At 33.6% G+C, this 11,133-nt stretch overlaps 2 protein-coding genes across 3 annotated transcripts; both read left to right on the top strand.

Moving 5' to 3' along the window:
• Positions 1-1,434: 1,434 nt before the first annotated feature.
• On the top strand, positions 1,435-4,117 carry LOC126677649 (protein ALTERED PHOSPHATE STARVATION RESPONSE 1-like). The gene is made up of 4 exons (XM_050372378.2): positions 1,435-2,462; positions 2,557-2,747; positions 2,996-3,222; positions 3,316-4,117. The coding sequence occupies exons 1-4, from the start codon at positions 1,610-1,612 to the stop codon at positions 4,010-4,012; spliced, it is 1,968 nt and encodes a 655-aa protein (XP_050228335.1). The 5' UTR covers positions 1,435-1,609; the 3' UTR covers positions 4,013-4,117.
• A 1,415-nt stretch (positions 4,118-5,532) lies between these two features.
• LOC126656925 (serine/threonine-protein kinase BSK1) lies at positions 5,533-10,947 on the top strand. 2 transcript variants are annotated; one of them, XM_050351555.2, is made up of 9 exons: positions 5,533-6,073; positions 6,906-7,041; positions 7,238-7,371; positions 7,551-7,656; positions 8,246-8,331; positions 9,023-9,211; positions 9,505-9,669; positions 9,752-9,865; positions 10,483-10,947. In XM_050351555.2, the coding sequence occupies exons 2-9, from the start codon at positions 7,005-7,007 to the stop codon at positions 10,735-10,737; spliced, it is 1,086 nt and encodes a 361-aa protein (XP_050207512.1). In that variant the 5' UTR covers positions 5,533-6,073; positions 6,906-7,004; the 3' UTR covers positions 10,738-10,947. The 2 variants fall into 2 exon arrangements, with proteins under 2 accessions (XP_050207512.1, XP_050207507.1); XM_050351550.2 differs by lacking the exon at positions 5,533-6,073 and adding an exon at positions 6,095-6,817.
• Positions 10,948-11,133: the final 186 nt, after the last annotated feature.

The following is an 11,133-nucleotide window of genomic DNA, read 5'->3' as shown; positions in this document are numbered from 1 at the left end:
ATATTCAATCCACCTATTTTATAACTCACTTTTTTGTAAGCAATTCTTTTATTTGCTCAATTTTTTTTATGAGTATGTTTCAATTTTCTTCTTTAAATTTACCTACTCGTTTGTTGTCATATCAAATGATATAACAAGATGGGTTTAAATTGATGAGTTAAATAGTATTTCTCATTAATTTTAAAGCAACTCCCTATTATTGCACATATACCAATTATAAGAGATTATTTTGATTGAATATCCTTGAAACTCATTCGGAAAACGTGATCTTCAACACTTTTTTTCACGGAGGTTTATTATACTAAGGTTGAGTGGATTATTTTGAAACATGCTCAAAGACATTAAATAAAGTTGATTTTTTTATAGAATTATTAAACTATCACCTTATTTTATTTTGATGATCATATATTAATTTATTTTATTTTAATTAGTAAACATTAATTTAATTTCAACATAAAGTTTTAAAATTGAATTGTGTATATGGAAAATTTTAAGATAAAAATATGCAAAAAAAAACTATGTATCAAAGTTTATGGTAAAATATCATAAAAAACAATCACTTTTTAGCTCATTTTCAATTATATCATGACCTTGTAAAATTGTAATTTTTTTAAATATGCACCTTTCACTTTCAATTCAATTGTACCCAATTTTGTAAATTGGACTCTTTTCCACTCGAAAAAATAATTCAAAAAAAAAACTTTTATGAATGACTTATTTATATTTTTCACTCAAAATAATCAAATAAATGACTTATTCAAATTTTCTCTGAATAAAAAAAAGATTAGTTTAGTACTTGTAGGTTCAGTTGAAAATAAAAAGTGCATATTTGAATAAAATTGGTGATATTACAAGGTCATGATATAATAGAAAAAAATTACAGGTTAAGTGTTTTTAAAACATTTTGCTAATTTTTATCTCAATGGAAAGTTTTCAAGTGAAATTGTATACATATATAACAAGTTTTAAAATAAAAATCAGCAAAATCTGGTTGCCACATTATAAATAAGTAAAAATTGATTGTATCATATGTATTTTTAGCTAAAAAATCTCAATTTAAAATGAAATTAAAGTTTAGTTGTCAAAATAATACAAATTAAAATTCAGTTATTAAAAAAAAACAAAACGATAGTTTAATAATTCCGAGTCATAAGAATTTACTAATTTCATCATTGAGTCGAAATCATTTAATCAAGAGTTAATTTCTATTGTTTTTTTTTCTCTTAGAATTGAAGTTTATTTTAGTTTTGAAGACTTGGCTAAAGTGAATTTCTTATTATTATTTTTCTTTAAATGAATTTGTAAATTGGATCAAGGGTGGTCCTATTTCCCAAGTGACCTTTGTTCTCATATCATAATTGTATATTTGAGGATAGAATCTGAAAAATAAAAAAGAGTGAAATTAAAGGAAAAATCAACGTACACTTGGGTCATAAATGTAAATATGAGAAACCAAAACCAAGGGCCAAGAGAATAAAAGAGACGTTAGTGCCTATCCCGCCATCCTTTAATTTTTCCTTCGTTCTATACAAAAACTCCATTAAAACCCCACTCACTGCTAAACATATCCTTAGTTTCCATAGAATTCTCTGGTTTCCTCTGGTTCTTGATGGGCTGCTCCACCTCAAGAATTGACCACCTCCCGGCGGTGTCTCTCTGTCACGACCGCTGCAAGTTTCTTGAAGAAGCTCTTTACCAGAGCTATGTTTTAGCTGATTCTCATGTCGCTTACATGCACTCTCTCAAAACTCTAGGTCCTGCTTTAAGCCGTTTCTTTGATCATAATCTTGAGAATAACAGTCAATCTGATTCCGCTGCCGCTAAACTAAATCCACCACCGGATCACTGTCCTTCAAGTTCAGATTCAGATTCGCATCTTGATTTTCCGTCTGATGATTCCGATGATGAAGAGAAAGAGAAAGAAACTGATTTGCTTCAAAGAATTAACACTGATTCTTTTGATCGACAAACGCCAACTCCATCTCGAACGAATTCAAATTCTTACCGTTACTATAATAAGTACGACGGTTATGCAAATAACGGTGGTTATGGTGCAATCTCGCCACCGGACGGCGGTTACGCTTGGAAAATTCCTTCGCCTCCTCCGCCTCCACCTAGTGGCTCCACTTGGGAGTTCTTGAATTTCTTTGAAACGTACGACAGATTTGAGTTACCAACCAAGGATAAAGAACGGATTCATGAGGTCAAATTTGATGGAGACTCTATGCGTTTGGCTAAAGAGGAGAAACCGAGTAAAAAAACTGATGATGCCAAGAAAAATGAGCTTGATGTAGAAATTAAACCTGTTTCAGAGAAGAAAGATTCAACAGAGTCTGCTCCATTGATGGTTATTAAAGAACTAGAGGCTCTATTTGATAGAGCTGCAGTATCAGGAAATGAAGTATTAAAGATTCTTGATACAGGAAAATTTCGTTATTATCATAAGAATTCTCTTTATCAAGGTGATTTTCTCAAAATGTTACTAATTTATTTGTTTTCCCTCTGTTTTTAAATATTCTGAAGTTATAATTTATTGGAGTTAATTACCACTTATAGGAGTTTCTTCGAAGATATTGCATGTGGTTGCACCATCTTTTTTGGTGACACATTCAAAAATCTACTCCACAGAGAAGATTGGATTAGTGCCCGTGGGATTTGATGAAGATTCGAGTGCAATTGCAGTGAATTTGTCTTCAACTCTCAAGAAATTAGGCATGTGGGAGAAGAAACTTTATGATGAAGTGAAGGTATTAATTATGTGCTAGCTCTTTTCCAACAAGCTATCTTAGTAGTAGAATTACTTTTTCTTTTTTGCACATTCTCTTTTCTTGAAATCTCACTAGAAAAAAAAAAAGGCAATTGTTTTGCAAACACAAGGTTGTGATAACTAAAGCAGTCTGCTTTGCATATTCCTTAAAGATTTTTACTTTGTCCCATAATTGACTTTAACTATATACATATGATATTTTAATTTTAATTCAAAATTTTTACATAGGAGGAGGAAAAATTGCGTATTATGCTTGCGAGGAGCTATAGGCAGATAAAGAACATGGTGGATAAAGGTGCAAAGGGGACTAATAAAGCTGATTCTGCAGCAGATTTGATTAGAGCATTATCAACTAAAATCAAAGTTGCAATTCATGTTATTGACAGAACATCAATTACCATCAATCAGCTCAGGGATGAAGAATTATGGCCACTAATCAGTCTACTGATTCAAAAGTACTGCTATATTTTGATGGAAAATTATATATTCACTCAATTATAATTATTTTACTGCTGCATTCTTTGTTTTGACTGTATATAATATTGCAGGTTACTCGGAATGTGGAAATCAATGCTGGATTGTCATAAATGTCAATCCCAAGCAATTCTCCAAGCTAAAAATCTAGATTCTGTGGTATCCAATGGAATTAAGTTTAGTGAAACTCATCTTGAAACTGCAATGCAGCTCAAGATTGACCTTCAGAATTGGCATTTGAGCTTTTCTGATTGGGTGACAGCCCAGAAAGACTATGCCAGGGTTCTCAACGGCTGGCTTCTAAAATATCGTCCAAATGAACCTCAGGAATTACCAAATGAAACGTCAGAACCCCCTATGTTCGCATTCTGCAACCAGTGGTCAGCCGCGGCGGGTCGAATCTCGGAAACGGAAGTGATTAATGCTATTCATGAATTCTTCATATACATAAACCAACTCGTAGAAAGACATTACACAGAATTGCAACAAAAAGTGGCTGCAGACAAAGAGTTAGAGAAAAGAATGAAAATATTGGAGAAAAAGGAGAAAATGATGCAGAGGATATTGCAATCTCGATCGAAGAATGCAAGCGGAATACAATTTTCTCGAGAGGGTGTTCATCGGAGTGAAGTGACTTACAATGGTAGTTTTCATTTAAGTCTCAGACAGATTTTCATGGCCATGGAGAAATTTTCTGCGAATAGTGTGAAAGTCTATGAAGAACTTCATATGATGATTGAAAAATACAGCCTGAACCGAGGGAACAGGTGAGGTCTTAAATTTGTAATGGATTTTGTATTTGTATATTTATATTGACTTGTTTTGGAGATATTCTATATAGAAGAATGCAATTTTTCAGTGATGCAGTCCCCAATCTTTAAAGTTACTATTTGACATACCCCGACCCCATTTTGAGGCCTATGTAGTTTTAATGTTTTATTTATTTATCCTTTTTCTCAATTTGTATTTTTGTCTAGTCTTTATAATTAATTTATTTAAAAAAATTAAGTTTTTTTTATATGAAAAGAGTGTGCACTACACTCGCCATAAAAGAGGCGTGAGACCGAACTTAAAGACTAAAAAAAGGATCATATTAACAAAAATTTAAAATATATGGACCTATCGAAAATAACTTAAATTTTTTATTACTACATTTGCTAAAATTTAGTAGTTACTCGATTATTAAAAGAAGTTGTCACAAAGCGGGGAGGGGCATTTTTTTATCCGATGGCGGTGGAAGGGTGGACGGCGCGCGGCGGCGGAAGGTGGAATGGAAGAAGAAGAAAAGAGCTAATTTTTTTGGATTAGTATTTAATTTAAGATTTTAATTAGTGTTAATTAAGATTAATTATGATTAATTTTTTTAATTAGAAAATCTGCTCTCCTTTTTTGTGTCAAGAGGATAAAATTGATCGGTTTTGTTAAATTGCGGGTTGAAATGATCCGGTTTTGTTAAGTTGCGGGTTAAATTGTACCAAAGTCGTCTAAAATAACTCATTTGATATTCCGTGCCAAGTTAAGGGGGTGAATTGATCATTTATTTTATAATATTGATTTCCAACTTATGATTATTTTTAGACCAAATTATTTAGATGTTTTTGAGATATACCATAATTAATAATTTGATACATCTTGTTTCAAACATCTACTTAATGATCCCTCAACTTTAATTCTGTTAACTGAGAGACTATTTCATTAATTTAAGGGACCAAATTGTGTAACTGAAGGAAAAATTGAGGTACCAAATCGTTTAAAAGTGAGGCATCAAATCGTTTAGCAAATTTAAAAGTGAGGGATCAAATCGTTTACAAAAGTAAAGGTGGAGCACCAAATCGTTTGAAAGTAAATGTCGAAATTAACGTAACTAAACTTGAGAGATTATTAAGTAGACTTTTGAAACAAGAAGTACTAAACTATTAATTATGATATATTTCAGGGATGTTAATGAAATATGCTCTTATTTTTAAAAACTTTGTCAGAAGGGGGTAAACTGATTGTTTGTTTTTTTTTTTGTCGGAAGATGGTTTCATCTAAGATTAGAAATCGACTACGAGAGTCTCAGATCTAGCCGTAAAAAACGGACTAGAAAATTACAACATATGAGGCTATATGACAACTTAATGTGTCAGCCAAAAACATCAAAAATCTAGATCTAAAAATAAATCTAGCTAAATGACATAAAATTTACAAATTTAAAAATTACAACAAGAAATCTTTAGATCTACAAAGATCGTCAAGAGTAAACATTCAACCTGTAAAAATTAAATTTATAAATAAATCTTACAAATGGAAACACAAGTAAAATCCAAACTTTGTCGGTACCACTTGTTCTGATCGACTCCTAAACGAAGAACCACCAAGCGATTTGAGAGCACGCAAAAATCCGGACTGTAGATCTTAAGATTTCATAACGAAATCAAGAAAAAATACCCTGTAAAGCTTCTCATTTGAAGAAGAACAACCCATTTAGGGTGAATAAAACCCACAAAAGGGTAGATGAAACCATGGGGAGAAGAAAATTAAAAAACATTAATAATATAGCAAATGCTACTTATTTGTGGTAGAGTAAGAAAATATAGAGAGTGGAGAGGGAAAGGAGGTGATTTTTGGCCAAGAAATGGCCAAAAACCACCTCAGATGAAGGGGGCTGCTGTTAGGTTAAGAAGAGAGGGAGAGTTTTGCTGTTATAAGTTATAAAGGTTCATGTTAACTGATTGTTTGTTGAAGAGAGAAATTATGGAGAGAAATAAAAATGGAGTTGGTGTCATTAGATAAAGACAGAAGTACCCTCATCACTTAAAAAGGACAACTCAATAAGAAGAGAAAAGGAAGGTAAGGTAAAACAGAGAAGCGCAGAGACAGGTTTTGTTTTGTTTTTGTTTTTGTCAGTAGAGAAAGAACAAAAATGTAAAACATTAAAAGAAAGAGAAATTTTTTTAATTTTTTTTTTTAAAAAATCGCAAAATGGGAAGAAAGAGAAAGCTGCAATTTGTGCTGATCACTCAAACTCAGTAGCATTTCTCTTTCTTTTTCCCTTTGCTCTCTTTCTTGTATGGCAAACCGAAGCAAAATCCGATATCAAAAACTAATTACTATTAAAACCTAATCCCTTCCGTTTCTCCACCAATGTATAATTCGTTTTCCAAAACGGCCTTTGTTTTGAGGTTTTTTTAGTTTTTTTGTTGGGGAGAGTGGACGCATCCGACTCGCTCGACTCGGGGCTGAGTTATGGGATGTTGCCATTCTTCCTTCTCTCTCCTGCCTTCTGTTTCTGAGAAAAATAGACCTAAACACCGCCACCACCGCAACGACGATTACAACTCCCAAGATCAGCATCATACCGACTCCGCCGCTGCCTCCTCCGGTTTCACAGTTTTTTCCCTTGCTGACCTAAAATCCGCCACCAATAACTTTAGCTCCGAGTTTATCGTTTCGGAAAGCGGTGAAAAAGCTCCGAATATTGTCTACAAAGGTCGCTTACAAAAACAGGACGCCAATAAGAATAATGATACTCGCACTTGGATCGCTGTTAAAAAATTTACTAAACTCGCCTGGCCTGATCCCAAACAGTTCGCTGTAATTACCTCCATTTTTGTTTAATGCATTTCTAGGGTTTTGTTTTAAATTTTGTTTATCTGATAAATGTTGTTTTAATTTGTTGAAGGATGAGGCCTTAGGGGTTGGCAAATTGAGGCACAAGAGGCTGGCTAATTTGATAGGATATTGCTGTGATGGAGACGAAAGATTGCTCGTCGCGGAGTATATGCCTAATGATACTCTTGCCAAACATCTATTTCACTGTATGTCTTTGCAGCTGCAGCATTGTTATTTTGTTACTTCAATTTTCGTTTCCGGAATGTGATGATAATGATTTAATATATAAACTTTCTTCAGTTTATTGTACTTATTCTTGTTCTCAAGTTGTCAGCAAATTTCTTTACTAGTTTATACTTGTATTTGGATTTTGTATAAGTGTATATTTTTACTATGTGGCAGGGGAGAATCAAACTATTGAATGGGCCATGCGATTACGAGTTGCTCTGTACATTGCTGAAGCTTTAGATTACTGTAGTTCTGAAGGTCGTCCTCTATACCACGATTTAAATGCTTATAGGGTTCTTTTTGATGAGGTACTTTTATAGTTTTCTTAGTTATTTACTGTAAAGATTTTTTTATTGATTGTTAATCTGGTTTGCTAGTTGAAACTTGAGAAGTCCTGTTTTTTATTTATTCATCTTTTTATTTTCATCTGGATGATCTTTGAGGTTTTGTGAGAGCTAACTGGCACTTTAGTGGGCTCTTTGGACAGGATGGAGATCCTCGTCTGTCATGTTTTGGTTTGATGAAGAACAGTAGAGATGGAAAAAGTTATAGTACCAATCTTGCATATACACCTCCTGAATATCTAAGAAATGGTATGCGTGTTTTCTAAAATAATACAATTCTCTTTTCTAACATAGCAACAAACATTTAGATGCAGCTTCTAGTGCTCAAGCCATTTTACACCATGTTCACGAAAGATCAAAATATTTGTGGAAATGATAATACACAATGGTTTGCTCAAATATATGGGTGACGCTGGAGCCTATTATTCATGACTTTGTTCCTGAACAAATAAGCATGAAATAGCCTATTATTCATGACTTTGTTCCTGAACAAATGAGCATGAAATAGCAAAAACATTTCTGACAAAATTTCATCCCGTGTCATTTGTGTTTGTGCTCAAGGTGACAAGTTTTGTTCACAATTTGAAGTCGAGTCTAATGGCACTTAGAAGTTACTTAGGTTTTGCACTTTATAAAGGATACAATTTAAATATTCTTGTTGGGGTTTGTAGTGTATATATTTCACTTAAAAGTATTTTTGTTTAGACAATTGCATGCTTAATATACTTGTTTTATGATAAATCTCCTTACAACTGCATTACACATTCCTTGTTTGCTTGACTGGAAACTCTCATCTTCTGTTCTTCCCCGATCTTATGGGGCTATATGTTCTATGTAGGAAGGGTCACTCCAGAAAGCGTCATCTTCAGCTTTGGGACCGTCCTTTTGGATCTTCTAAGTGGAAAGCACATCCCTCCTATTCATGTAAGTTGTTTAATTTTTTATGTATTTGTTTTATTAGTGGAACTTTTTGATTAAAAATAGAAAGAAGAGTGAATTTCTAACTGCTGATCTCTAGATAAGGATCAAATAGCTACTAGCGTGTCTTATAACCTGGTTCAGTACTGCTTAGTGTGTTGGCTTAGATAAGGATTAAATAGCTACTACTGTGTCTTATAGCCTGGTTCAGTACTGCTCAGTGTGTTGGCTTAAATTTATTTTTCTCTTAACATTTCGGAGTCGTTGGATTTGATACCTTGTGGTCTGCATATGTCGATTATTCCCTGGTATTTGACTTTTATCATCTCATAAGTAAGGGGATCCAGGAAAGTAAACCATTTCTGTTATGTTTTTTTCTCTTGGAACTAGTTGGTATTACATACCTCAAATAAATATTGAATTTGTCCGTTAAAGTAAATTGTCTTTTGTTGAATATTTGCCAAGTGATGATGTTAAGTAACTTTTGAACATTTAACTCTTACATGCCATTGGAACACATGCTCTTTAATGTTAAAAGTGGAGTCTGATACTCCATTATGTGGCGGAATATGTAAATTGACAGCCAACGATGGCTTGTATTAAGAATACATGTGAGCTTTCCCTAATGTTGTGTTGAATGATTACTATCATTACCAACCTTTTTGTTTGTAACTTTCTTTTGTTAAATTTCTCATAGGCTCTTGATATGATACGAGGAAAAAACATTCTTCTTTTAATGGATTCACATTTGGAGGGGAATTTTTCAACTGAAGAGGCGACAGTGGTGTTTGATCTTGCTTCCCGATGTTTACAATATGAACCGAGAGAGCGACCAAATACCAAGTATCTTGTTGCGACTGTTGAACCACTACAAAATAAACCTGATGTAAGTGTGGTCCTATCTTTCTTGTTCTTGGTTCATATAATTAGCTTGAGATGCAAATTTAGCGGTACTTATATGCAGATAATATACAAAGTTATGAACCAGTAGATCTCTCTTCATGATAATTTGCTAAATTTCTGTCATATCTGTGACACAGAAATTCAGCAGGGTTTATTTTAGTCTGGTATAGACATTTATAGTTGCTCTAGGATATGCACTGAGGCACCTTTCTTATTTTTAGATGTTCTTCTTCCTATCCCGGATTCATATCCTGCATTTTCAATCTTTGCATGCAGACTCCTTCTTATGTAATGTTGGGAATTCCAAAGCATGAGGAGGCCCCACCCACTCCAAAACATCCTCTCTCTCCAATGGGTGATGCCTGTTCACGGATGGATCTCACAGCTATTCATCAGATCTTGCTATTGACACATTACAAGGATGATGAAGGAACTAATGAGGTAAAGTAAGTGGGCAAATTTAGTGCTCTTGAGACCTATTTCTGTTGTGCGCTAGTATCTTCATCTTGATATGGATGTGCAGTTATCTTTCCAAGAGTGGACTCAACAAATGAGGGATATGTTGGAAGCTAGAAAGCGTGGCGATGTAGCATTTCGTGACAAAGATTTTAAAACTGCTATGGAATGTTATTCTCAGGTGCACATCTTACATTGTTGTTATATTTATTACTCTTTTGACTCATTGCCTATCCTGTGAAAGGAAGAGTTTGGGATGGGTTGATATGGCATTAGTTGAAAACTAAGAAATCAATTTTAATATTGATAAGTTAGGATTTTTTTTAATATTTGTTTAGCTTAATTCGTTAGTTCCAAGAATTATTTTATGCTCTCTGGTGAAATGATCACTCATAAGATAGTCTGGGATCTCTTGATGGTGAAATGACAGAAATTCTGCAGGCAATGTGGTGGTTAATTGAAAATGGAACATGCTTTAAGTTAATTGATTCACCGTATATGCATAATGTTACTTACAGATTCAACAAAGGTTCATTTTATCCCTCCATTGACACAAAAGAGTCTAAGTTCGTGATTTTGATGGAAAAAAACACGTCAATTTTGGGTCAATTTACACCTTAATACATTAGTCTTGATGGTCAAAGTAATCTGACCCAAAATTGACAAGTTGCGGATGTTTCTATTCAAACCTTGAACTTGAACTCTTTCGATCTTTTATCTCAAGTTAGAGGAGCGAAGATCACCCATTATTGCTTACAAATTTTTGATAAACAAAATATATCACGCGTTCTCATGCAGTTCATAGTTGTGGGAACAATGATTTCACCAACTGTTTATGCACGTCAAAGTCTTTGCCATCTTCTATGTGACCAACCAGATGCTGCTCTTCGAGATGCAATGCAAGCGCAATGTGTATACCCTGAATGGTCTACAGCATTTTACATGCAAGCTGTCGCCCTCGCCAAGCTCGACATGCACAAGGATGCAGCTGACATGTTGAACGAGGCTGCTTCACTGGAAGAGAAAAAGCAGCATGGCGGTAGAGGGTCTTGAGAAGAGTATTCAATTGTACTTGTAGTTAATAGTTTGTCAATTGTGGTGGTTCATGTAGCAAAAATGTGGGGTTAGATTATTGTCAATTAGAAATGTGGGTTTCATCCAAAATTGTAACATAGTTCAAGGAAAAAGAAATGAATCTTTTGTTCTAGCTTTTGCAGGAATCTTCTCCTCTCATATTGGATGAAATGCTTTATTTCTTGCAAATGCTCTTACTGTTCCGAAAACATATCATCAGAAATCGTATAAATTAAATTATACCAATGGTAATATCTTAAAATATGGGCAAAATAAATCAAACTTAATGTGTTCTTTAATATTAACAGTTTAAATTATAAATGATTTTTTTTTTAGAATTGGAAACATTGAGCAATTTTGTGACAAGAATATTGA

The sequence above is a fragment of the Mercurialis annua genome, linkage group LG1-X (genome assembly GCF_937616625.2).
Source record: "Mercurialis annua linkage group LG1-X, ddMerAnnu1.2, whole genome shotgun sequence".
In the NCBI taxonomy this organism is placed as follows: domain Eukaryota; kingdom Viridiplantae; phylum Streptophyta; class Magnoliopsida; order Malpighiales; family Euphorbiaceae; genus Mercurialis; species Mercurialis annua.
Note: the sequence above shows the minus strand (reverse complement) of the source record. Positions and strands in the feature narration are given on the sequence as shown.